This window comes from Nothoprocta perdicaria, unplaced genomic scaffold (assembly GCF_003342845.1).
Source record: "Nothoprocta perdicaria isolate Ctin4 unplaced genomic scaffold, notPer1 scaffold_21, whole genome shotgun sequence".
NCBI classification, from domain to species: Eukaryota; Metazoa; Chordata; class Aves; order Tinamiformes; family Tinamidae; genus Nothoprocta; species Nothoprocta perdicaria.
In genome coordinates, this window is record NW_020455316.1 from 4,008,801 (window position 1) to 4,036,727 (window position 27,927).

A 27,927-nucleotide genomic window follows, 5' to 3' on the forward strand; every position below is an offset into this window, starting at 1 on the left:
AACTCCAAGTGCAGCAGCATCCCAGCTCCCTCTCACAGCGCCGTTCCAGTTCCACATGCCTCCCGACACGGAACACAGCTGATCTCATGGGGATCAATTCCCCCATCCTTCCCGACAGGCCCGATGCCTCCAAAACCAATTCCCTGCACGCTGCAAGCGCAAGCAGCAGCTTCCACCCTGACATCAGACTGGAAAGACCCTTTCAGGAACGAGCAGGAAGATACGCTAAGCGCAGTGCAGCCTTCACAGGCTCCTCGAGCCCTTCTGAGGTGGCTCCACTCCTGCAAACTCAACCGCAACCCCTCTCTCAGCCTCTGGGGAGGTCACAAGCTGAGCCCAGCCTAAGTGCTAGGGCAAAGGAAGAAGCTGCTGGAGCCCCGTGTCACAACAGCTACTTCTCTTTCTTCTGCCTGTCTGGATAAGGGCGAAGGATGATGATGAAATGAAAGCTCAAAGGGCAGGCTGATGGCAAGGCAGCCTGTTGGAGCCAAAGAGCCTGACACAGCAGCAATTAATCAAGTCATTTTACTGAAAGAAAGAAGCCAGTTTCTTTCAGCACAGCAGTGTCATCAGAGATCCTGGACGACAGGAACATCAGAAATTCTTCAGTATCCTAAGGAGGAAGATGCAGGGTTTAGCCATTAAAACCAAAATGTGATTTTTTTTTTTTTTTTGAAGTCAAAGTACTCATTTACTACTGCCTTTTCTTTACAGTGACTGACAGCCAGATCCTCTTCTAGTGCTACACTTCAAGTCTACTAAATCAGAGTGCACTGAAAACATGACAGATCAGTTTAAGATAGACAGGCACTGTCACACAGCAGTATCATTAGCACATTTTACAAAAACGCTAAGATAAGGATGCTACAGCTACAAGCCTGGCTCCTTAGGAAGAAGAAATAACCATTCACCATCGTAAGAGGAGGATGCAAACAGCACCAGAGGTCATAAGGAAACAGTAACTACATATTTCATTGACATTTCGACAGGCGACTGCTTGGCTGTTTTCTTCCTCCAAGTTATCATCTGATACCAGATTGCTGCTTTATGATAACATTATGATAATATTAATGGGGTGAAAAAAACTGATTCACGTAACACTACCTACTATTACTGCAGCTTCCCGAGAGTATTTTTGGGTCCTCGCCATCTGCAGACCATAAACTGTTGTGATTTTACCCTCAGCAGAGCTTGTGACAAGGAAAGGCCCAATATCAGCAAGGAAGTTCAATGGGAGACCCAGGCTCTCTGCCTGTGCTCCAAGCTCTCAGCTGCTCTCCTGAGCTTGGAGAAAACTCTTCTGTATCACATTATAAATTGAAAATACAGAAAATGTACTAAAATGCACATAATTAATGTAAAATTCTTGGATTTTTATTATTTAATTTTGTATTTTACCAAAAGTGCTTTTAAATGGTATTCTCTGTAAATATGTACAAAACCAAGAACCTATCTGGTTTGCCTGCAAGTCAAATAAAAATTTAAGTCGACAAAGAATGATTTTCAGTGATCAGTTACCTGAGTTACAGTGCAGTATTTAAATTCAGACAGTATTGCTCTTAAGACATTTTACAGTAAGAAATAATACGCATTGAGTCAAAACCTACATCAGTGCTTGTTACATATTTCAAAATTCTTATGAGTCAATAACATTATATAACCAACAATGTGTACTACACACTTCTGCTTGCCTCTACAATAAATTAATATCCTGGGTGAATTTTAAGTATTAACAAAAATATTTACAAAAACAAGATAAAACACAGTATAAAATGCTTTTTCAAAGATATATTTCTTCCAAGAAACGGTTTGGTACCAAGAGTGAAATCTCAAGTCTTAAAAAAATTACTTTTCATTTAAATAAAGCCATGAAGGTAAATAAATAAGGTTGAGCTGTACAAAGACACACTGATATCTTCATTTCATTTTACGCAGTAAAAGCATGCATTTCTTCTTGGGAGTAACCAAGATCCTTCAGACATCTGAAAGTCAGAAATCAAGTTTGTAATGTTAGTATTTGGAAACCAAACCCACGACAGATTCGTTTCATTTCCATAAATTCACGTGCAAGGCACAAATTTTTAGGATACTATAATAGTTTCTCAAAAGAATTAAAGATATCACTTTAACTATCTCAGATTTCTTAAGGAGTGGCATAATTATTGGCCAATTTCACTCTCCTTCCTGTACATTTCTACAGCCCTACTGAAATCAGCTGCATGGAAATGATACCCATACTGGTTCTCTGCTTTGAGTCCTGATGAGAGAAAGCTAAAAGACTTTTTATCTTTAAATATATGGTGTATAAAATAAGAACAGTATAAGTATGCCGTAATAAGCATGTAAACGCATAAATAAAAAATCAACTGTTTCTCCCAAAGCAGCTGCTTCTAATTCTACTCTTAATAACTCAGTTGTTAAGCCAGCACCAATACAGAAAGCTTATTTCCTACAGCTTGTCTCTAAAGCAGCATTTAAAAGCAGCTCTAAAAGCAGCATTTAAAGTCTTGAAAAATAAGTCATTGTTAATGAGATGCTCTTAGAAAGTTTCTTTTTTACTGGAAATGAAATTCTGGAAATGAAATTTTACTGGAACTATGAAATTCACATATTGCTAATATTTGCCTATCTACATATTGAGTCCTAAAATATCATGTCATGTATTTCTGAAAGCGCAGTTTTTAAAAACTAAAAGTTTGCTCATGAATTAGAAAACTGAAGGGTATTGTAGAAAGAACATGACATCAGAAATATTACAGCCAGTTAGGTATTCAAATTAAATGATAAACAGAGAATGATTAAAAAAATAAGCACTCACTGTACTCCTTGTTCAGTAAAAGGTGCTGGACCACAGATGCAGACAAGCACTTTGGAGTCTTTCCTGCTTCTCTTCAGAAACCCAGAGAGAAGAGATGAAGAAATTCTGCCCTGCTGACCCGCCCAGCCCCTTGCTGGTTCCGAAAGAACAAACTGAACCTCAAACCTGGAAAGAAGAAAAATATTTCAGGAACAGTGATCCAAATTTCCCATCTGCTATGGAGCATTAGTGATCAAGACTGCGGTTCCCCAGCATTAGCCTCTTGTTTTGCTCTGCTCCCACGGCACAGGGTAAGACCTCACAGACATTGAGGGTGTCCTAGCAAGCGAGCAAGCTAACCACATCACCTCCAATATTCTGTATTTTATTAGGGGTAATCCAATCTTTAAAGACTCTTAGTTATGTATTTCATCTCAAATAGAAAATCACCTGGTACCTACTGAGATACTGAAGTACAATTACATTATTCACGTATACAATGTTGGCCGAACGCAACACATCAGTGGCAAAACCAGAACGTTTAGCCACCCTTGTGGAAATGTCACTACAATTTCCCTAGGAAAAAATACTGTAACTGGTTTTGAAGACCTACCAAGGTAGCCACTGATGAGAGGTATAAAGAAAGTCAAGCACTCACGTAGCTGAGACTCCTGTTGAACAGGAAAAATGGCTTTACTGTGATATTGCACTAGGCTAGGAAGCTCTGGAGGTGCCAGACATCACTATGGTAAGAAATATTGACTTTTCACGTCCATGCTTTGGAGGAACACACAAAATTAGTTTGTTCACACAATTTCGGCGAAGAATAAATAGGCATAAACAAAAGGAACTCTCCACCTCCAAAAGGCTGCACATTGGCAATTGATGTAGTCACAAAAACAGAGATACAGAAACCAAAGCAAGCAAAGCACTTGAATTAAAGCGTCTCTCCTGAAAGAGCTGTGGCCTGCCAAATTTAATTAACATTGCATGTCCACTAGGGAATTTTAATGCATAATTACTTTGTACTAGAGAAAGAAATTGCCACAATTAGGGAGTAAGTAAAAATGAAAAGTAATAGACTTAAGCTTTGTAGTTCTAGATAAATATTTTCTTAAGTGGTAACAGGCTTTTTTCAAGACTCCTTGGTAAATCCAGATTTTTTTCTCCAAAGGTGCCTGTTGCTTTCACACTTCTCTTTCCATAAACATATTTTCTGTTGTTAGAATTAATTTTCTTCACCTTCAAAAACCTTCTCAGCCAATCTCAGCTGTACTCTCATCCAAGATATCATCTCCAATCAACCCCTATTAAACATCTCCTCCAACTCCTGTCTTCACGTAGGTGAGGAACTACAGAACAGTGTCCTGGGCTGCTGCTAACAGCGCCCAGGTACCAGGGCTCACTTCACCCTTAGGTTCCTCCTCTCCCCATGTCTCTTGTTCAAGAGTAGCTAAAAGTTTCCAAAAGCAGCACCTGCCTTTGTGCTACAGTTGGACAACACAGCCCATGGCCTAGAGTGTTCTCCTATATATTAGGCTGCTACTAGGTTCTCCTATATATAAGGTTGTATGCCAAAGAACTTTAATACTTTTCAAACTTTAAAACTTTTCAAACTTTAAAAATACCTTTCATCTTTAAGGGCTAATTGCTCCAGCTGATTTCTCCAAAGTATGTCATCTTCTGTTTTGTTGAAGAAGATCAGCTTTGCTGTCCTAAAAGAATAAATAAAAGAAAAATCACTGCAGATTGTTTCTGTATTTGAAACAAGTGTTAAAGAATCCGAACTCACTGAAATTTACAGAAATATTTGCCCTTTGAAAGTCTGTTTTATTTGTGACCGCTCTTTAAAAAACGCCAGGCTCCTACCTGAACTGCAGTCCTAAGGAAAATAAGGGTCTTTCTCAAAAAAGTTCTGCTCTACTCTTAAATCATGCTTTAGTACTTGTTTATGAAAGTTTTGCATAGTGGTTTCTTAATATTATTTCAATGTGTCTGCTGGAGTTAACAGATGCTATATAAATTCTGCACACCTTTTTAGTATCACAGAACATAGCTTGTAGAGATGAAGCTGGAATTTCAAGAGGGTTATGTCAATACTAAATTCAAAAAGATGTAATCTAGTCCTACATAAGTTAAAAACAAAAAACAAAACAAAACAAAAAATAACCAAAAACAACAACAACAACAAAACCTTACTCTTTTGATTCGATTTTTAAAATATTAAGCTGAAGATGATGCTGGAGCATCTGCCAGGACACCTGGAACCTTCAGCCCAGAGCTCCTGCGGAGCTCTCCTCCCTGCAGGTACATCCTAGAGCTGGGCACAGCTCCTGCTCTCCAACAGAGCTCAACCTGCACTTACAAAGCCCATATTCTCCCAGTCTGAAATATGCATTTTTCAGGCTTTCAACTTTTTCCCCTTTTTTTCCTTGCAGCCTGGGCACATCTCAAGCTACAGGGAAGCCTCTTCTAAGCTACACATAGCAGCAAACCTGACAAATCACCTTGTGAGCTGCACGCTCATTTTCTGCTGCCACAAACACCCCATCGAGGAGCAGCAGCTGCACGTAACCCACACCAGCAGTGCCAACAGAAGGAAGGTGTTCCAGAGGCAGCACAATCCGTAACAAATTACTGCGTAATAGCGTCCAAAAACTTGCCTGGGACAGAACAAAACATTACCCCACACAGACAACCACACTTTGCCTTTAAATACTAAATACATACATATGCATTTGGAAGATAGAATTGCATCAAAACTAAGTTTCTTGCACTCTTTCCAGAGCCCACTGCCCTGAAAACAGAGAAAACTCAGCTCACTTCAAGCACATCAGTTTTTTTAAAAAAAGCAAAGCACTGAAAAATAGTGCATGAGAAAGGAGTGTATTTTGTGCTTTGGCTACAAACATGGAACAAACTGGTGACAGGTTAGCTGTGAAGAAAGGAGGAAACAGCTAAAAAGAAGGTGTCTTCTCACCTTCTCCTCAAAATTTGGACGCGGCTGTCGTTACAGAAAAGTTAGCTGAGATAACAAGGGCAGAAGCTTAGAAAGAGAAATAAGAAACTTGACCAGTGCTTTGGATGAAATGGATGAAATCCCCAAAATGCTTTTAACAATTTTTTTCAAGGAATGCAGATTTCTCCATAGGTGGAGGGGTTAGAGAGCTCCTTAGATGCTCTTGACACAGACTGAGAGGGGGAGAAAGTCGCAACATGGGCTGCAAGCGCAAGAACAGGAGGAAAGAAGGAGTGTGTATGAAGAGATGGTAAGTGCAGGGTGGGAGCTCGGGGATGAAAAACTGGAGGCAAAACAGGTAAAACTGCCAAGGAGAATGACGGAGAGGCTGCAATTCCTAATGTTAAGGGCCCCTGGGCCTTGTTTAAGGCTCTTTGTTACTCAAGCGAAGTGCAGAGCTGTCTATACTCAACACAGTAACATTTTTATGCAGTTTGTTATATCACGTACCTAGATTCTGATAAAATAAGTATAAAAAATAACCATGAAAAATACTCTTGCAACATTTTCCTGCTGATGGAAGTGAGAGTTAAATGGCAAAAATAAGGCCAAGCAACTAAGCTGCCCACAGCAGTCAGAAACATCTAGCACAATGACTGCATAACCCATGTCTTCCCTCCAGAAGACAGTTACTCCAAGGTGCTTCAGAGAGGCTCCCTGGCCCTTCTTCAGACCACAGATTTATCCTTTGGAAGTCAGTGTGCTGGAGAGCTGCAGTTATCTGCCACAGACCGTACATGATGCTTTGGAAGAGCCTTGCACTGGGACAGCCTCTCTCCTCAGTAAACAGAACCATATAGAACTGCTAGACAACAAGCAATACCAGAATAACCTTTGGTTTTACACTTCTTTCCTAGACACAGAGAGTCATGTGCTGAACACATGACTCTCTTCAACTTCACTGTGAAGACTTGCCTCCAATTTTAAAACATTATGAAGCACATTTTGAAATAACATAAAGACATAATGAATCAAAACATCCTGTGCTTATACTGAATACACCAAGTTAACCATGAGTGAGCAGTGTGCCCTCGTGGCCAAGAAGGCCAATGGGATCCTGGCCTGCATCAGGAGGAGCGTTGCCAGCAGGTCAAGGGAGGTGATTCTGCCCCTCTACTCAGCTCTGGTGAGGCCGCACCTGGAGTACTGTGTGCAGTTCTGGGCACCCCAGTATAAGAGGGACGTGGAGCTTCTGGAGAGGGTCCAGAGAAGGGCAACCAGGATGATTAAGGGACTGGAACATCTCTCGTATGAAGAGAGGCTGAGCGAGCTGGGCCTGTTTTCTCTGGAGAAGAGAAGGCTCAGAGGGGATATGATTAATATGTATAAGTTCAGGAAGGGAGAATGCAGGGAGGAAGGGGACAGGCTGTTTTCACTGGTGGCCAGCGATAGGACGAGGGGTAATGGCCACAAACTGAAGCATAAGAAGTTCCGTCTCCAGGTGAGGAGCAACTTCTTTACTGTTAGGGTGACAGAGCAGTGGAACAGGCTGCCCAGGGAGGTTGTGGAGTCTCCTACTCTGGAGGTCTTCAAAACCCGCCTGGATGCCACCCTGTGCCACATGCTCTAGGTGTGCCTGCTTGAGCAGGAAGGTTGGACTAGATGATCTGTAGAGGTCCCTTCCAACCTTAAATATTCTGAAATATTCTGAAATATTCTGAATAAAAGCCAGCATTACCACTTAAGTATATTTTAAAAGATTCTGCATTCAAAGCTACAATTAAACAAGCACGAGTCTGTAGAACTGTCCTCAGCAACAATCTTAAAATAAAGCTTAGACTTGTTTTCCATTCCTATACTTTAAAATGACAGCAGCTCACATTGACAGAAAAGTACTATGTTACAAACTCGGGAGGGTGTGATTGTGCAGGCAGACCTTGTGCTGAAAGCAATGCAAGCTCACGTCACCTCGGCCAAAGCACAGCCCCACAGTCACCATCTGCATTGCCTTCTGAAGTCCAACTACTGCACGCTCTCTTAAGACTTTCCATATTCCATATTACTGTTTAGTTAACATAAAAAAAATATAAATATATATGTACACACACACGTACCGGAGACTAACAACTTCAGTCAGAGCAAAACTCAGCACTTTAACCATTGGTGTGAAGCCTGTGCCGGCTGCCAACAAAACCAGATCTTCTACAGCTTCAACTTGGGACTTCCTGAAGTTCCCTTCTGGATTGCTGATAGAAATACAGTCTCCTACATAATAAAAATACAGAACAGAAAGCCTTAAATGAGAAGGAAAAAATAAACAAACAAAAAAACCCCAGAATACTAGTTAACTATTTTTCAAGGCCTTTAAATTGGGGTCATCCTTGTAGTATCAGGGTTCCTTCTAGGGGATATTTTACACATATCACACATGGATCTTCTGTGTTACACGAGCAGATGTTCAATTAAAATGTCTTGTTTTGATATATTTTACATGGCAACACTGACTTCACAAATGTGCATATACTCATATGCAAACAACAAAAAAAGGAGGAACCTCTTCAGTCTAATGAGAGACCTAAATTTCAGTCACGACAGTCACAACAGTCTCATATGGGGATTGTTCCTAATTACAGATAGGATGAGGCCGCAGGTTTGAGACAAGAAACAGGATTAAGAAGTTAAAAGCACGCATGGGTTCTACCTGGTGAAGGAACATCATGACACCCATGGCAGCAAACCTGATAAGATAAAGCACTTTAAAGATAAAAACTGCTAATAGAAAAGCAACACTTGCACTCACCGATTTGTAGGCGGTCAAGGGCCTGTGTGAACAGTCCACTGGGATAAATTTTAATCATTAAGTATATATTTGCACTATCGTGGCAGGAGGGTTCTTCGAAATCCAGCGGCAAAAAAGGCAATAAAGGTGTGTATGGCTTTACTACCTCTGTCCCTAAAAGAAAATAAACAAGGCAGCTAAAGAAGTGTCCCCTATTCAGCAAGTTTTCTGAAAACAACAGAAATACCTCACACAAATAACATCATACTGCATACTTTTAAACAAGTACTTTATTTTTCATTGTATCATTTCTTACTAAAAGTCTTCCAGATCCCTGACTAAAATCTTCAGGCCACAGGACAGTGTGTTATTTCTATACTACTTAGCAATTCAAAAGCACTGGAAAAAGAGGTTTTTGGTTACCCCCAATGAAAAGGAGTATCTAACTATTACTATTCAGTTTCAAATATCATAAATTCCCTTTTTATTGAAATAACAGATTTTTAACACTACGGTTATATTTTCTTTCACTATCATTTAACAGAAGTAATAAAAAAGTCAGCAAGAGTGGAACACTGACATAGAAGTGTTGGAAGAGGAGGAAGGACAAAACATATTTTAGGAATAAAAGATAGTAGTAACTGAGCATTCAGAGGAATTTCCTCTGCCATGTACAAATAGCACAAGGCAAGTTTTTTAAAGCATAAATAAAAAGGGAGGGGATGGTACAATTCAGACAGGAGTGAGAGAAACATAACCCCCTGTAATTGTAACAGATACACAATGAATTCCCCCCATCCCCAAAGACGAGCAGCACTTCTTGCACAGGGAGAATGTTTTAAAGGCTGAGTTGGAAGAAAAGAGGAGACATAAGGTCAACAACAGACTAGAATGACAGAGATGTTGTTATTCAGCCTTTTGGCAGTATTAACCCAGTGAGCTCATTCCTAAGCTGTGACTGTGATCACACAGTGCAGACGTTCCAGCTCTGGTTTTATATTAAAATAACCGTGATGATGTTCTCCATCTTTCCTACCTGCAATGATGTGTTTGAGGTAAACATGTTGTCCAGTGGGAATGTGGAAATGAGTGCTCTCAGGCAACTTGAAGCAGAAAAGCTTGGTGTCATGGGTAACTTCTGTCTTAGAAACCAACTTGCATTTTCTGTAGAACAGATCTAAAAACATGTTTTACTTGTTATTTAAACCTTAACCAGGCTTTCTGTTTTCATGTGAATAAAAAAGAGAAAAATAAATACACAGTTCACTATACATGGTTATCTAAACACGTAAGCAGCTTCTTCTTGTATAATTACTTATAATTATTTCCAATTTGGGGGCACAGTTTCATTTACAGTCTTAATTCCATTCTCAGTAACAGGCCGAATGTCTAAGTTATCAGTCAGCACACACTTGCACGCAGCAGAAAAGCTCCCATGTATTTAGGTTATGCCACACACCCATGGAAAGCACAACCACTGCTTGCATCTGCACTGCACTCACCATGCGACCACATACGAAGGCTCACACACAGACAGACCAAAAACCAAAACTTGTGCAACGCAAGGGGGAAGCAACCAACACAGGGGACCAGGGTCTTCAGCAAGGGCCTGTCAGTACCCCCAGATCCTGGCTCTTGCTCAGCTCACCGGCCTGCACTGCTGCAGTTTCATCCCTATCGGGGCAGAGAGCAGGTCCCTACGCAGCTCCCTGCGCCTCGAGGCCTCCCGGGGACCAGAGCCCATCAGCCAAACTCCTGCAGCCCTTCTGCCACCGGCTGCTCTCAGCTACAAGGCTGCTCGTGCCACAGGATGCAAGATGCTGCTCTAACTGCTAAAAGGAGCACTTACAATATGCTGTTCAAAATATGAAACGTTACAGCAGGGACTTTTAAAACAGAAGTGTCCACATTTCCTACACAGTCTTTTAACCTTTAGATACCCAAGTTTAAGAACCTGTCAGGATTCATCACACAAACACAGGTGACCCAACAAGACAGGCACCTCCCTGCACGAAGCACACATCCTCATTATCAGTATTATAGACAAGAAGCATAACCTTGTGGCCAACATCTATTACGAACCCCACTTATATGCCACACACTCACTTTAATTGTCCCTGAGGACAAATGGAAGTGCCAAATGTTTGTTTACGGAGCCATTTTGGAGGCAAGGACAAGTGTTTGACACGTGGCCCTTCTCAGCCTGCTGCCTGCAGACTGCACAAACAGCCCAAAGACTAAAGGCTGTGCAACGCAGGGCACAAATTGCCACTTTAGCTCTAAACAAGCAGCACAGTCATCACCCCAGTGCCCAAGTGCTGTGTTGAGCTAGCACTTGAAGCAGCACTTGTGCATATATGAATCCACCCTGTGGCAGGACTGTAATACTCATTTGCTGCTTCTTGCAGACACATCAGCTCATTGAGAGCTGCCTCTCCTAACTTTAAATGAGGCCCTGCCAATCCTGTGGTCACTGCTCAGGCAACAAATGCACAGGCAGCTGCAGCATCACATTGGAAACAGGATGCATCTGTGGTAACAGCTGGAACTGGAGACTTCCATTCCTCCACTGAAGGATATTCCTGCATTGACTGATACCACCTCCCATCTCTTCAGGTTTTCAAATAAACAGAAGGAATATTAAACACGTGGGTAGAGGGATGAAATGCAACCTCCCTCAAGCAGCCTTCCCCTTCACCCCATGAGGTTCTCCCAGTCTTTCAGCAAACCTGAAAGATCTTCAATGTCACCTGGAGGAAAAAACTGAAATCCGTTCAGCCCTTTCAGGGAAGATTCCTGGACAGCTTTCTGCAAGACCACAGAATAATCTTGAAAGAAATGAAGTTAAGACTAAAGAAAAAGAATCCAAATATGCCTAACATGCTCTGCAAAACCATGAAACAGTTAGTAACACAGCAAGGGGTTTAACTGTTTACCTCTGCTCTTGCGTTTGACAAATGTGTTATGACTCTCCAAAGGCTGTCCCAGGGTTTTCCAATGATTGTTATCTTTTTTCTTTAAGTTTATCTCCACCTTCCCAATTTTTTCAGCAATTTTTACTGAAAGAAGAAAAGAGTTTCATATTATTAGTTTCAGTTACATTTTGTACCAAAATATATATTTCTTCTCCATTATAATGACACTCTAGGAGGACTGGTCATTTCTCAAGATGCACAGAATTGATGTGCTAAATTAAAATACCAAATTAAATATACTTCCAGCTATCACCTTAAAATATTAATCAGAATATTTAAAACAACAAGTACTAACTTAATATGCATAATTAACAGATTCTATTTACTAAATACATCGTGAACGGCTTCACAGCCCATCTGGTCAAAAAGAAGGCTCATGAATTCAAAGCTCTCAATTACTGGGAGTTGGTACAAACCAGCAATACTTACTTCCTCCTGTCATTTGAATGAACAACTGAATTTAAGAAAAATCTCAATTTAAGCAGAGAAAGTTCTACAAATACACAACATAAATTATTTCTAATGATTTTACTTTAAAGTGGTTGATTTGATGGCTTGATTGGATTGTGTCAGAAGCTGATGGCAAAAGCATAAACTATCTGACAAGTGAATACTCTTCAGAGGCAAAATAAAAAAGCAGATATGACTCTGTCATTAAGAGATATAGAAGAAAGAAAGGACAGAACTTACTTAAAAAGTCTTCTTCAACGGCATGATCCAAATCTAAAATAAAGAAAAACAAATTGTTTTTTAAGGAGGGAATAAAGAAAGGTCACGTTCCAGTGTTCACATCTACATTAATTCAAGACCAGAAACAGCAAGTGAACAAGGGAGCCCAGCACCCTACAAATATTTATTATGTCTTTGAAATGAATTTTCACTGTATTTCACTCAACTTCACTGAATTTTTCACTTTGAAGAGAAATTTCCCTGTGTTGCGACGTACCAATCGCCGCAACTTTTGCAGACGAAACACTTAACATCAAGACAGACATTTGTTTCCTCGGGGTTTTTTTTAACCAGTAACTCATGCAAAGCTACCAATCTGCATTTATCAGAATAACTTCCTTTGCCATTTTTGAACAAGAGCATTTTGTCAGCAACATACACTTGGTGTCAATGTCACATAAAATTTTCAGTCTTCTATTTCTTACTATACCTTATTCTACAGAGCTTTGGACAGTACATGACAAATGATATTAAAAAAAGTACATGTTAAAAATCAAGATATGCGAGTTGACAATGGACTTCCTTTACATGCGGTATTTTTAAGCAATCTTCTCCCATGGAAAACATTAAATGTAAATTGGTATACATAAAATACACTTTGCACAGCCTGTGAGATGCTAAAAAACCTTAGTATTTTCAACTGCAAAGTGAGGCACCTACCAACTTCTAGGACATACGAGTAGTCATTCAGGATGATCTCTCCCCTTAATCTTTTGTCTTCACAGTCAACTATCACCAGCTCTGCATTCATATCCTTACATCAGCAGGAAAAAAGAATATTATTTTAGTAAAAGTCATGGAATTCAAGCTGGACCACAGCTGGATCTTGTAATTTTCCTTTCATAAGATGCTTTTACCTTCTGTTTAGTGTATATAACAATGGTGATCAAACTATCCGTTTGGAACCAGTCATAACTGAAAAACAAGAAATAAAGAAAAAATACATATTTTGGGGATATATATTTAAGAGCTTTTGAGCAGAGTTTCTTTCATGAAGTTAGAAGCCGAATACATTATTCACTCTCTTTTGAAGGAGTAACTCCAGATCAATAATTTTCAAAATAACGCTCAAGTTAAGTGTTATTACCCACCCTGATTGTTAGCACATTGTAGCTAAGATTACACTGCACTGGTCTTGCTCAACAAGCATACATCCTCCTTGCAACACGTGAGCCTTCCTAGCAAGACACTGAAAAAAACCACTGGACAGAAAGGAGCCAAGCTAGGCTCCATGAACTGTTAGTTCCACCCTACACAGCACTGAAGAGTAATCCCCTTCATTCTCCCCTAAATCAAGATTTTCCATTCCTATTTTCCAAATTACCCTCAAAACCTTGTAATAAATCTAGGGAGATTTATCAGGAGACAGGAAGCACCCTTGGCACGCTAAGGTCTGCATTTCCCGACACTTGCCAAGGAGTCCCCAATACACCTATCTCCACTCCCAGGAAAGCTTTTCCTTCCCTTCCCACTTTTCAAGGGGGCCATACATCAGGCAGCCATACAACATCTGGCTGTCCACCGTACAGCATCCACATGTTCCCCTGACTCCGGCATCACCGAGGCTGCAATCCCAGCCCATGGAAGGCAGGCAGGATAACACCTTACGGAATCACAGAAGGGTTGAGGTTGGAAGGGACCTCTAGAGGTCATCCAATCCAAACTCCCTGCACATGCAGGGACACACGGAGCACAGGGTCGCTGTTGATAAGACCCCCACATCCACATTCCTGCTGTCTTCTCCCTTCCCTCTTCCAGCTGCAGGTAACCAGCCCACCGAGAGCACGTGCCCAGGGGAGCCTGATGCCAAGGGCAGGAGTCAGCCTCGGGGGCTGGAGGCATCACGGAATAAAAAGGCACCTCTGACAACAGCGAGCACGACACAGCAGCTCCTCAGGGCCTGCTTCCCTTGGCGTTTGCAAACTAAAGTCCTGAATGTAACTGTTGTACCTTAACGTATTCCAGTCTGAAACGAGGTACTTCTCCTAGACGTGCTCACTCATATGTTTAGGGACAAATAAGTCAAATAAGGTTTGAAAAAAAAAAGAAGTAATCAGCGCAGGCAAAAACACTTTGCAGGAGTTATGACAAGAAGCAAGGTTGAAGAGGCTGAATATAAATTTACACACAACGCAAGGGAGCACATGTGTTAGAAATCAGCAGAGGAGGCCAGAGGACATGCATCATCTGCCTGTAAGGTCAATACAACCCTGGGAAGTCATTTAGTTATGGAAACTCAACTTTCCTACTTTTAAGAGGATAATGACAATATATCCATTTAGGTAAAACACTGAGAGCTAAACATGGAAGAAGCTGCCTGCACTGAGTAAGAACTCGTGGAGTTGTTAAACGGTATGTTCAATAGATTAAGAGAGGTATACCTTGGAGTGGAGTCTTTAGCAGAAGCATCCAGGACTTTCTTTTCAAGAAGCAATCCTAAAAAAGACAGACAGCCATTAAAACAGTTGCAGAGATATTCACTTAACAGAAACCATAATCACAAGCTTAACATTTATGTGCTAGCTGCCCTTCCTCAATATATGGTGGCTTTATTTCCACAGATGGGCACAGGCTGTCTCCTAGTTGAGTGATGTTGTTATTTGGAGACAAGCTCCTACACTAGGAGGAGTTTCACAGACGGGTTCCACAGAACACCACAGAACCCGGGCGTGCAGACTGCCTGGGACAGCGAACCTGCTCTCAGCTGCATCTGGCACTGGCTTTTGCCTTCGTGTTTTCTGGTGGTGCAAGAGAAAAAATGTTGTCCTTATTAATTTACTTTAACAGAACTATTTGCTTATGAAATAGAGATCAAGAAATTCAATTCTCAATGTCCAGTGTAGTCTAATTCCCACGTAAAATTTCACATTAGTGAATCAAGCAGAGATTTCAATCTTAAACTTCCTATTTTGTGTCTTTATAGAAATCTTTGTGGAATTCAGCTGCTTGCTTTAGCATCATGACAGAGCCTGAACAGGCCTTTCCTGGAAGGCAACACTCGTGCAGTCCTGGCACAGCCAAACTCCCTTGTGGCCGAAGGGAATGGGATTTACTTGGCTAAAACTTGAGCAGAGTTGGCAGGTTGGAGCAAGCAGCCGTTCTCCATCACCTTTGAAGCCAGGCCATTGCACAGAGCCACGATGGAGAAAGATGCCCAGGTTAATGTGTAACTTGGTCTGCAGCACCACACTTACAGCAGGAATCTCACTGGACAGTGGTCAGGCAGAAGCATAAGATAACAGTTGGTAAAGGATGTTCTTATTACAAAAGGATGGCTATTTTAAAACTTAAGACAAGGAACAGATATTTCCTACCAAAGGAGGTCATTTCTTTGAGGTAAAACATTTTCCTAAAAACCTGCGGACATAAATACCAATTCTTTATTACATTCCTCTAAGAACAAAGGTGATCTGGGGCTGAGCAGTCTTTAACTAATTATAGTGTAGAAAAGCCTCCTCGCTAGAATCTTTTAAGTGCATTCAGTAGCAAACCTTGTAAGCCAGAAGTGGCTATTCATAAAATGCAATTAATGGATGAATTTTCTCATTGACTTAGTACATTATCTTCTAAGTACCGCCAAGTTTGGTAGTGTGACTACATGGTTAAACACAGAAATTCTGCGACTCCACCAGGTGGGAAGTCTATAAAAGCAGCAGGGCCCACTCTGTTTAATCCAATCCGACAAAATGACGGATCATCCCGATGGAGGAACTATCCCATTCCAATTGAGACTTGCCTGAATTTCTTGCACTCTCCCCTTCGATGACCCCCCGCACGGAGCAGCTGCTGCTCAGCAGCGGCCAAGGCAGCTCGGGGCAGAGCAGTCCCAGGACTGCAAGGGAGAACCCAGCACGCAGTGACAAACCTTGTCCACGGCTGAGCCTTCCTCAGAGACACCACAGCTCCGCAGGGTCTCCAGGGGAAGCGGTGCCAGGGCCCAGGAGCTGCACCCCACGGGGCCACAACCCCTGCTACCGAAGCGGGATCCGGAGCGCTCCGAGCCAGCTTGCAACGAGCTCTACCACACTTTGCATCGGCTCCAATCAGGCTGCGAGGCCACGTTTCCCCACCATGTATCAGGAAGTCTTTTTGACAGCACTTCTCTCCAAAGAAACAAAAGCTCCTACTTGACATGAGTTAAGACTATTAAAAGCACAGATGGCACAGGACTGTGAAGAAGCCATCGTGTGAAGAGACCTTGTGCTGAAATTCCCCGTCACACCCCACACTCCTACTCGCTTTTCCAGGGCAACTAAATACAAACAGGCAGAAGAAAGCAGAAGGACCCAGCAAACCCTGGGAATTGGCCCCAGGTGCTGGCAGGGGCTGTTGAACGCTGCGGGAGCAGCGGGATACGTGTGAGCACCACGAGGCCGGGTCCACAAGGACGCAGCGGGAGCAGGACGGGCTCCCAGCACCGAAGGAAAGACAAATATCCCAGGCCGCCTCAAGCAGGAGGGGACATCCAGAGAGTTACAGGCAGGTAACCTCAGGCAGGCCCCACAACAGACCTGACACACCGAAAATATAAATGTTCCCGTTCTCTTTAGTAATCTGGCTTACCAGGAATGCTGAGTAATTCCAGCGTGTTGAACCACAAGGGTTTGCTTTCTTCACTTGAAGCTTTGGGATATCCCCCCACCACCCCTTTCCACATCATATCTTCTTCCAAGTTCTCATGTCCTTTTTCCCAAACACTACCGGATTGACTTCAGATGGTGGAACTGCCCAAGTCATTTATTTTATTGTTATTACTACAGAAATGTCTTTAGTGCCACCTAAAAACCACTGCCCATGCCCACGCCATGGGCTTCTCTTTCCCATCGTCAGACAGCAAGGCTTATTCCTAGTCTCATTTAAAGTTACAAGAGCTAGATCCTGAGATACAATAACTGAATATGAAAAAACTCATAGGAGGTAAAATAAATTAAAAAATGTCCACAACTCCTCAGGTCATTGCCCAAATCCTATTTTGAAGAGTCTTATCCAACAGGTACCCTGAATACATCAAACAAGTTTTAAATGAAATTTCATTCACTTGGGGCACTTTTGTGGGAAACTACACCCAGAAGCTGGAAATGCCCAACGCTTCCAACATCTCCTGAAAGTTCACATGACCTAAAGGAAAAAAAATCCAATGGGTCTCGGAGCAGGAAGGGAAGCAAGATGGGAAGACAGGGAAGGAATATCGCTCACTTTTCATTTCCTGGCTCAGCTATCAGTATGAAAAGAGCCATGTGAAAGCTCAGCACAGACAAACAAAAACCCAAGAAATTCATGAACCAACATGACCAAGCAGAAGAACAAACACACCAGGGTAGATGGCACAATGAGTCTTCTACTTGAATCAAAATATTTATGAATTATTTAATGACTACAAACTGCTGCATTGGGATATAAATCTGATGACACTAAACTGTTTGTTTTCCAATTCCTCCTGCCTTTAGCAGATTCCAACCCCTGTTCAGCACTGAAGAAAAAACATAAATGAGAGACAAAAGCCGATCCTGTTGCAAAGTTTAATGTCATTATCTATAAGGCTATTGGCAAAACAGAAACAAATCGGTTTTGCTGCCTTTTATGTAACATATGCATAACTTCAGCATTAAAAGTCTGTTTGTTAGTTCAGTGTTCGTACATGCTAGAAAAGAATCTGCTTGTTAGAAGTCAAAGCAACACGAAGCAGGGGTAAGAAAAACAGCAGGAAAATAGAAGAAACAAATGGGAAGACTCGAGCAGCAGGCAGAGCACGAATGGGGTAACATCCCTGCACTGTGCCAGGGGGGCTGGGACACCCAGACCCTCAGGCACCTCTGGATTCAGCCCAGGACACATCCAGGTTTTGGCTCTTGCAAAACCCGAGTGCCACAGTCATCTTTCCCTAGGCTCCAGCCTAGACTTTTTCATGCCCAGTTTTCACCCGTCTGCTTTTAGGCCACAAGGTCTCCCTTCAGCTCAAACACTATTATCTTCCCTCACACTCATGACATTTCCTCTGCCAACAGGCCCCCATCACCCCCCGAATGAGCGCACTCCACGAGCCCACGAAGCTCTTCAGGGAGCCTCCAAAGCCAGGATCACTAACTACTCGATAGCTCTCCCTCCTTAAAAAGGACAAAATCAAACACGTAGCTGTACTCGTTGTCACCCAATGAACACTCAGCTCTCAGTGGAGTCTATACATTCAGTGAATTCTATACGTCCCACAAAAGCTCAAGCTATTTCTGTTACTCCTGCTCCTTGGCCACCTAACTTCTCTAACACAAGGGAGGATAAACAAGCCTAACAATTTAGCACTGGCAAATTGCTGCAGCAAGGAGCTACCTGCGACCTGCCTTGTCCGAGTCTAGCAAAGCCACATGCACAAAAGACTCCTCCAAGAAGTGGCCTTCAGCATCAAACTCCCTTTTCCACCCTATCCCACTGCTGCCTTTCAACACTTTATCCCTGAATTCATCCATCTGATTAAGCTTTTGCCTCCTGGAATTCCCAGAGATTGCCAACACCTCAACATCAGGTTGATATAAACAGACAGAAGTCTCATAAATGCTGCTCATTTAATAACCACATTCAAATTAAAATTTGCTCCCCACCTTGCCCCAGGTCAGATACTTACCATTAAGCCGTTTCTTCTCTTCAGATATAGAGGAAATCTCTACAAGCATCAAGAAAAACAACAGTGACCAAGACAGCAATGAGGTGGGTGCCTGCCAACTTCAAAGCAATGAGCCAAATTAAGAATCCCCAAATAAAACCTCCAGAATGTAACACGATTGACAAGGAGGCTTCAACAATCACGATACCGAACACAGCACTACATGCAGATTATACAGAAAATACCAACACAAAACACAACGCATAATTGAAAAAAAAAAAATGTTAAAAATGTGAGAAGTTGCATAGCACTCAAAGGTAAGAAAGGCAAGAACTTTTACTTGACAAGGCAAAAGAAACAACAGACATTATCCTGTATTATTAATTCAAAACAAAGAGCAGAGATTATCTTGTATTATCAACTTCGTAGGCAAAAAGCTTGCAAAGCTTCCTGAATCTCAGACTTTAGAAGACATTTGTCTCAAGTCAGCATGTAGTAGACCCTGAATCTGATCTACAAGCATTTAAATCTATTTTCAGCCTAATCCTTGACAGAAATTCAGGGGAAAAAAATACTTCTACTAGTTCCTTCTGTCCTTCTGTCTACTAGTCCTTCCGTCAAATGGTTTTAGTACTTGAAAAGTCTAAACTTTTCATGGAAACTACTGTATTCTGCAATAACTTTCAAACAAAAATAAGTCATAAATACTAGAAGGGAAATGGACAAGAGAATAAAGTATGTCCCTGAATACATACTATCAACTCATATATACAACAATATTCAACTCTGAGGCAAAGGTATCGTGCTTCTCAGACCAATATCTTTCTCCTGGTTACAATATGTGGGGGGGAACACCCCTCTGGATGTACCAAGACATCTAGCGCTTCTCTATACAGAGATAGTGATAGGAATCGAAGACCTCCTTTATATTCTCCTTTACGATAACCAGCTTTGGGTGAGTGAAAGAATCTAATTTGCTCTTCCTGCTCCTTTCTATGAAATCAAGATCTGGAGGTTCTGCCCTGCGATGGGCTTCTGAGCCCCTGCCAGTGCTCGACATCACGCCAAAGAGGAGTCAAGGAAAACGCCACTGCAAGAGCAATTAAGGCTCTGGGAGCAAAGCATCCAGCACACACACCTGGAAAGGGACTTTGGAGGAGGCCAAGACCAGCCTCTATCAGAGGTTTTCATGTTGTGCCATTGCAGGATGAAAACACTGTAAAATGAATGAGAATTCCTCCAAGACCTTGGGTTTAGCCTGTGTTTCTCCGTATATACTGCTGTATCCCATTTCCAGCATTCCACTCAGGCAAGCAAGCCACTTAAAAAATTAAGTTTCTGAATAATCGTCAGTTTTGGCATTCAAAATTCTACTCTCATTTCCCTGTATTTTAGCATGTTGCCCAAAATTTAGTATTCCAAATTTAACAACACTTGTTAGAAGCACTTTTAAGATACAGTCATACTTTCTCTCCTTGGATCCTCTTGGCCTATTCTGACTGACTTCATAATCCATGCTGGCACATACATTCCAATATACAGATTACCAAAAAATAACATATGGCCACGTACAAAGATAGGTCACTGAGGAACATTAGCAGGAGTACAAGGTACCACATGATAAAGCAATATCCAAGTTAACATCTATAGCCAAGTACCCTGAAAGGATGGCACACAGAGTAATGGCAGAAAGCTCAAAACTATAAAGGATTTTGGAGGAGAGGGAAGCAGACAGAGCAGTCCCCCTCACACAAGCAGTCAGTGCTGCAGTTACTGCAGAGGCCTTCACACCACGTACCAGGCCACCCCGCCAGGCTCAGCTGGGCCTCCCCATGGCACTACCCAAGAGTCTCCTATCAGCCACCGTGACAGCACCAAACAGCACCCCCAGAGACTGGTCAGCACGAGGCTGCTGGTGACTGACAGCCACAGAGTCTCTTCTTTCATTCAGCAGTCCTAGAACGTGAAGGGCGAGCTTAAAGTTCCTCAAAAAACACCTTATTTGCTCACTGAATCATCTTCTAAATAATGGCTGGAATTTAGGAAACACAATGCTGAACTAAACAGACAGAAATAATCCAGCAACACTCCAAGAATCCCCTATCTGGCTTCCTAGCCTCATACTGAAACTACACAAAACAGTAAGTATCAAAGCTGGCAATACTGTCAAAGGCTCCTCCTTGCTACAAAAAGAAAACTATTTATAGTTGGAGTGAAAGGCCTGTCTTTCTTCTATACGTAACGGTCCATTTAATGCTAAACCCCAAAGCAGACACCTTAGCTCTGTGCTTTCTTCTTCCATTTTCAAATCCAAGTTTTGCTGAACTTTAGAGAAAGACCTAACGTAAAAATTATTGCTGTCCACTAGTGAAATTCATCAATCTCATTCTTCGTAATTCCCTATTCAGAAGAGGAGGATACAAAACCCACCATGAATCAAACGAACTTCTAGATTTTCACACTGAGGAAAGAATCTTCCTTTAAGCAAGCTGCCCCAATGGTCACTGCCTACTACTTTTAAGCAGGGATAGTTTTAATTGAACTGTCAAAAATTGAACTGACAAATGCATTTTTGCCCAAGCATGTGTTAAAGAGTCTAACTATTAAACTAAACCTGGCTAGCTGAAGCAATTGCTGGAGCAATTACTCCTTTTTTTTTTCCAATAAGCATCCAGCAAATCCAATCTGATTTCATTCTTAATTAAATGAAATAAAATATTTTCTTCAAGCCTGAAATGGCCAGAAGACACATAGACAACAGAATCATTTTAATACAGCTAGCAATGTCTCATCCTGCTTGCTGTACAAACCAGCAAGCTTCAGCTTTTACTACAGCTACATGGACGGAGCTCTCCTATTAAAGAGGAAAGTAGAAGAAAAAGCAAAGAGCAAAAAATAGGCTGACATGGCTGGCACAAGCAAAGATGCATTTATTTTTCATTCACTGCCTCTTATGGTCTCTGGTTGCAGAGAAGTTAGATTCATGAAATCAAAGGAGATTTATCTTTAAATTTCTATCAGAGGTGAAAAAGGGGCAGTAATTCAACTGTTAACACATCAACTCCATTAATCATGAAGCAGTTATTCTGTCTTGATTTGTTCATATGTTGTAAAATTGAACTTGAACTCCACAAATGAATTAACTACCTAGCAGCGAGCAAATATAAAATTCTATTTCCCCTTCATAAGGGCACAGATAAAGAAAATCAACCTAACTGTAACACAAATTAAAGTACTGAGCGAGTATGAAATGTGTTTTGTCAGGGCCTGATGAGCACCCTTCAAGAGATGGTTTAATTTGTGACCTATAGGATGCCACAAAGTTAGGAAAACAAAATCAAATAGAAGCAGCATCAGCAGCTAATTCCAGTAAAATAAATTATATCTCTTATTCTGGCTCAAGAGAGCCTTTTATCAGCAATTTTTTCTCCAAGTCAATTCAAACTCTAGAAGACAGAGTAAAGGATTCTAGGAAGAATTACTGTCCACATCTCCAAGTATCTCCAACTTTCAGACATATATCTGGCATCAAAACAACTAAGCAAGAAGCCTCATTTTCATTTCTCTCTGCTCTAAATTGCATTCAAGAGCTGCCTATAAGAACTTGTCCTCCAGGGCCTGAAGAAGGAAGCGGGTTCCTCAACAAGGATGGAGAATGCAGACATACAAACACATGCCCCTTGTTCTCTGGTGACTAAAGCAAAAGAAACGTAGAAGTACATTACATATAAATACTTATCATCATAAAAGTTTTCATTTATAAAACATTCTCATCTTCACCTACATTCAGTCATTCTGACTATTTAGTCAGAAGACTAAATATATGTTACAGTCTTCATCTTTGTGCCAGAATATAGACTCTCCTCATAAATACGAGGATCTAGGATTTTGCACAAATTCCAGATGACTTTGGAAGAAAACATGGGAAATTTAATTCTAAAGCACTCACCTTTTGAAACAGAAACAGGCTTGAGAGCCATTCTTCCAACAAGACACTCCTTCAACATGGACTCATAATTGACCCAACGATGAACCTGCATCAAAAAAAGAAGTTTTCATAAAATTTGCGTTTTTACTGTGTTTCTCTTCTATGTAGTGAAATACCATAGCAAAAGAGTTCTTTTTTTTGTACAATGGATCATAATAATTTAGAAATTAAGTTTTGCTTAACCCTGAGACACTTACTGTTCAATGACTCCATATTCATTTTTACTTCTATTACAAGTAGCGAATATTTAAAGTAAAAAAAAAATACAGCCTTGAAAAAATGAGAGCAGCTTAATTTATTAATTTTACACTTTGCAGTATATGAATACCATAGTTTTGAGCTATACGAAATTATACCAAAGATTGCAGCAGGACTTTTTTAATAACGTTTACAGCACCCCCACCTGCACCTTATGTGATTAAAAGAGTCTGAATAGGTCTTTACAACACGGGAAATGATTTTTTTCTAGACACAAATGATAAGGAGAAAGGAGCACCAGATGAAGGAAAGACAGAGAGCATGTAGCAGTTTCGATATACCAAACTTGTAGGAGATATTGATGTAGCTGTTTGTTTCTCTCTTGTAAATATCGATTCACTGGAAAACAATCAGTGATTGAAAGCCATCAGTGATTAATTTTACAGAGCCAAATAAATTGAAGAAAAAGCAGTGGCTTTTGTGAACTATAGGATGCCATAGGAAATGGATAGCAGAAAAGCCAATTCTACTATATCACCCAGGATAACATCACAAGGAAACAGACTGCAACAGTACAAATGTAAATGATATAGAGATTTAAAATACAAAACCAAAAGCTTTATTCTGGAAAAGTGGAGATGATGAGACAAGGAGAAGGATGTAAAAGCAGAAGTTTCCTAGTATACAGATAATGGAACGATATCAAGGATTTTGAGTTTCAGAACTTACTCTGAGAAGTGCTAGCAACCTACTGAACATTTAAAGAGAGCAGCATCTGGCCAACCCTGAATGCTAAAGCAAAGGGGATAGCAATGGAAATGCCTCTGAAGCAGAAAAGGTATCAGCCAGAAACAGAAATGGTAAGAACATGTTTTATGAATCTGAGCACTGTTCTCCACTCTTAGATAAAAATATTTTTTAAATAGCACGCCCATGCGTGAACTTTAGAACAATTTGATGAGCTTCCGAAAATGCAGTGCAAGTACCAGAAAAAGGCATTTCTCTGCTAACAAGATCCCTGCTTCTGAAGACAGCACGTAGTGCCTGACAAAGAGTGATACCACTCAATTTCAGGTCACAATTTGATACTGCATTGACTTTTAGAAGAGAAAGTCCACATTTCTTTAAACCAGAGATGCTTGGTGATCAACACAGTATTATGCCTGAACTCAACACTTCATTTGCAAAGGGATTAACCAAAAGTAAACAAAACAAAAGATTTCAATACAACTTTCCTTTGTGTTGCCGAAGCCTCGTTCGCTAGCTGGACTGACCCGGGGTTGTTCGTGCCCCAGGGCCATAGAGACACCAATGTGGAGGATGCAGCAAATGGCCTTTATTGCGTAGTTCAGCTTGCCTAAATACTCCATTTGAAATGTGCAAACTCACCTCCTGCCCAATCGGGACACTAATTGCAAATTTTTGCCTTGTATGGCATGGAGTTATCAGTAAACTGCCCAAATTAACTATGCTCCTAAATCCTGTGACATCGCGAGATCTTCCGAGCGCCATGCCCTGTGCTCTGTGCCCTATGCTACACTATATCATCTACTTTCGCTAAGCTCTCTACCTTATTAAGCCTAAAAACACAAAAACTCCTACACCTTTGTTTACATGCACTGTTAAAAACATTGTGCAAATAATGTACTGTGATGCAAGAACTATGAAGAGACAGAACTACTTCTCTTTTCTCAAATCTGTTTCTCAACATATACAAATGAAAAACTTAGAGTCTGTTTAGAGAAAAAAAAGTCTTAAAAGACTTAAAAGCAAAGGGTAAAGAAAAAGACTTCAAATGTCATCTTACAATTTGTGCACAATGTAGCAGTGACAGTGATTTTTCTTAGTATTTTGTTAACAGATAATACAATAAGTTAATAAACAAAAGCATCCTACAAGCACTTGTCAAGAAGTGAATATGGTCTGAGAAGACAATGTCTGTCAAAGACAGTGATTAGTCATTGTAGAAATTTATTACAAAGGAGGGATCTCAAATTGTTATTAATTTTATTGCTATTTCATGTAAAAAAAATTTAATATAGGGGTCTAATCAAAGCATCATCTGGGCAATGTAGAGCAACATATCTACCATTTTCTTTTGATATTAGACTTAAGCCATAAGCTACTTTCAGCACGCTTTACCCTTGAAAAAGTTTAAATTGCTATTTCCACAGGGATGTCCTAAAAATAAACAGAAAACATGCCATTTTCGGTATGCTTTTCAGTGAGCAATCATTCACTGACAGTTGTTCTCACCTGATCAAAGAGATCTGTACCATCCGTGCCTGCCGCTTTCATTAGCTCTTCCTCACCACCAGGATGATACTCCATGTAGGGAGTGACATTATAGACAAAGCCTGCAGAAAATGGAAATACCAGTGAGCAAGCTCCTACAATCACTATAACTATTTCCCCATCAACAAAAACAGTGCAAAAAAAATTACATTAAATAATGTGTAATGGCAAATTGCGATGATCATCCAAATGATCTGACTTTCCAAATCCAGAAACATAAATTACAGTCATACATATCACAAGTCAAATCTTAGTACAAAGGCATGTCACTCCTACAAAGTCACACCACTTGTCCCAGTGAATGTCTGGGGAAATCTACAGGGCTGAAACTTTAACAAAAAAAGCACTTAAAGTAGCACATATTCTATTCTGGCTATGGGGTAATAAAATAAGAGACCAATTTAAACAGGGACATAACATTGACCAAGTTAGTGCACAGAACTGTCTTCCCTTTCCCCTCCAACTAAGTTATTCCTAAAGAGCGTTCAGTTGCTTCCTTGCCACCATTCCCATATGGAATAAACACCTGCAGAGAGAAAGTCTTCTCTGGGAAAGGGAGCTGCCACTGGCAACAAGCCTTCCCTTCCTAAAGCCAGCAACACAAACTACACACGCCCCATTCTCACTAAAGGCTTCTCACACTGGGAACATGTTTGTTCCAGCAAAAGTGCATTCCTTCCATACGGGTACTAGTCTTAGTATTTCCAACAAGAGAAAATAACACTTCACACACCGCAAAGGTGAAGTCTAATTACTGTTACAAAGCAACTCAAGCAATTAGAGTCTGGAGAATAAAACCAAGTGCAGTTTTAACTGCAGGCATATTGCTGCTTAGAGAACTAACATAGGTTAACCCAGCAGAACATTTGAAATTACATAAAATCAGCAAAGCAGGAAGTCACTGAAAGTGGAGCCCTGCCAGTACTCACAGAAGAGGCTTTGCACTCATTAGAAAGTGTGCATCTCTTCAGCGAGAGCTCTCCCCCATCTACCTCTCCAAGGAGCAACAAGAAATGACTTTTGCACATTCTCCTGACCTGCTCTCCCGATGACCATATCCACTGTGCCATCATCTTTACATATTTGCAAAGAGCTCCTCAATGCTAGCCTTACATTCAATTTACCAACAAACCCGCACAAGCAAAAGAAATCTTATTTCTACATCCTTCCCTCGCTTCCTTCTCAACCCCCTGGCCTCCCACTTTATATAACCTGCGGCCTATCTGATATTTTCTCTTCATGTTTCTAGTTTCTAAACAGAGGTAGTTCCTGACCTTCTGCTTCACACCCTTGTCACCACCTTCTGCTCTTTCCTACAGTCTTACAACGTCAATGCAAGCAAGTCGTTTAGGTTTTCCACCTGGTGTAATTTTATAACTCCTCCATATGTCATGTCAACTGATAATCTATTGGGATTCTCAAAAACACTGTGTTATCCTTAACAGGACAAAGGAAAAGTGGAGAGGTGAATGAAGACAGATGCAGTAGCAGCATCTGTAAAAATGAACATCAGAGATGAGGCCTAGAAGGAATAAGAGATTAAAAACAAAACAGATACTACTAAGCAGTGATTCCCTCTGCAGTAGTTTCCTTTTTTTGTGAGGGAAAGAAGCACAGATTTCCATAGTAAATAACCTTTCCTGAATTCTCCTTCTGCTTCAGCTTTACAAGCGTGTGCAAGATCAGCACACAGAGGATGTTATTTTAGTCTCTACAGAATAACTGAACCAGAGAGCAAACATTCTGCTTCTTTCTGCAAGACAAATGGGAACTTCCTCTTCAGCACTAAAAATCTCCTCTAGCCAGGGCTGCTGTTCCAAACCATTTTGAACACATTAAATCTAATCACGCTGATTTAACTTCTTAGTCAAAACTTCTTCCAAGTAATTACACACAAAACATGGCTCTGTTAGCCCAGGTATTTGTTCCTGTAGGCAACAAGGGCTCTGCACAGCAGCTGTCACTTGCCTTTCTCAATTCTTCAGTGAGGAAGGAGCATGTGGGTTTACACACACTTACTTCCCCAAAGCTGTCAGACAGCTCTGAACATCAACTTCAGAAGTTATGTCTTCAGATGTTTTAAAGCGGTCACTAAAACTCCTGAGCTGCTAAGGACACTAAGACCTTCTAGAGGAAAACTGTGAGCCCCTGCCAGCATTTCCAATGTCTTGTTCCTGCCAAGCTCCTGCTGCTTGGGCACCACCTGCAGTATCACGTGTTATCATTTGCACGTACTAGCATGCAAAAGGAGCAAAACATGCTCACTTTGAAGACTTCTTAAGAAAGGCTTGAAAACAAAGCAACATTATTTGTCACGTTAGATCTCTCAACCAAAGCTGCGTCCTGTCCTGCTGGAGCTCCACCCTATCCAAACACAGGCGTGGCTGTTGGTTTGGGTGGGTTACTTTGTTCCCAAAAGACAGCAGGCAAAAGGGCACGGAAGCAGCACCACAGCAACCCACCTCTTATGCATATCCAGCAGTCCTCCTTGCTGCTGTGCTTGGCAAGCTCCTCTTCGGTCACCTCAACGAGCCGCCCCTTCACCCCAGCCAAGTCCTTCCCGCTTTTGGTCAGCCGGATCCAATCCATGAGGCTCCTGCCCGGCTTCAGGG

General features: G+C 41.2%; 1 protein-coding gene across 1 annotated transcript; it reads right to left on the reverse strand.

Annotated features, from left to right (window-relative positions):
* Nucleotides 1–1,422: 1,422 nt before the first annotated feature.
* Nucleotides 1,423–27,927, reverse strand: LOC112946589 (cytochrome b5 reductase 4). Its single transcript, XM_026038463.1, has 15 exons — nucleotides 27,778–27,927; nucleotides 25,277–25,377; nucleotides 22,784–22,868; nucleotides 18,856–18,894; nucleotides 14,621–14,675; nucleotides 13,097–13,154; nucleotides 12,900–12,993; nucleotides 12,201–12,233; nucleotides 11,472–11,594; nucleotides 9,572–9,712; nucleotides 8,557–8,709; nucleotides 7,871–8,021; nucleotides 4,426–4,512; nucleotides 2,819–2,983; nucleotides 1,423–1,982 (listed from the first exon to the last, which is right to left on the reverse strand). The coding sequence occupies exons 1-15, from the start codon at nucleotides 27,902–27,904 to the stop codon at nucleotides 1,928–1,930; spliced, it is 1,467 nt and encodes a 488-aa protein (XP_025894248.1). The 5' UTR covers nucleotides 27,905–27,927; the 3' UTR covers nucleotides 1,423–1,927.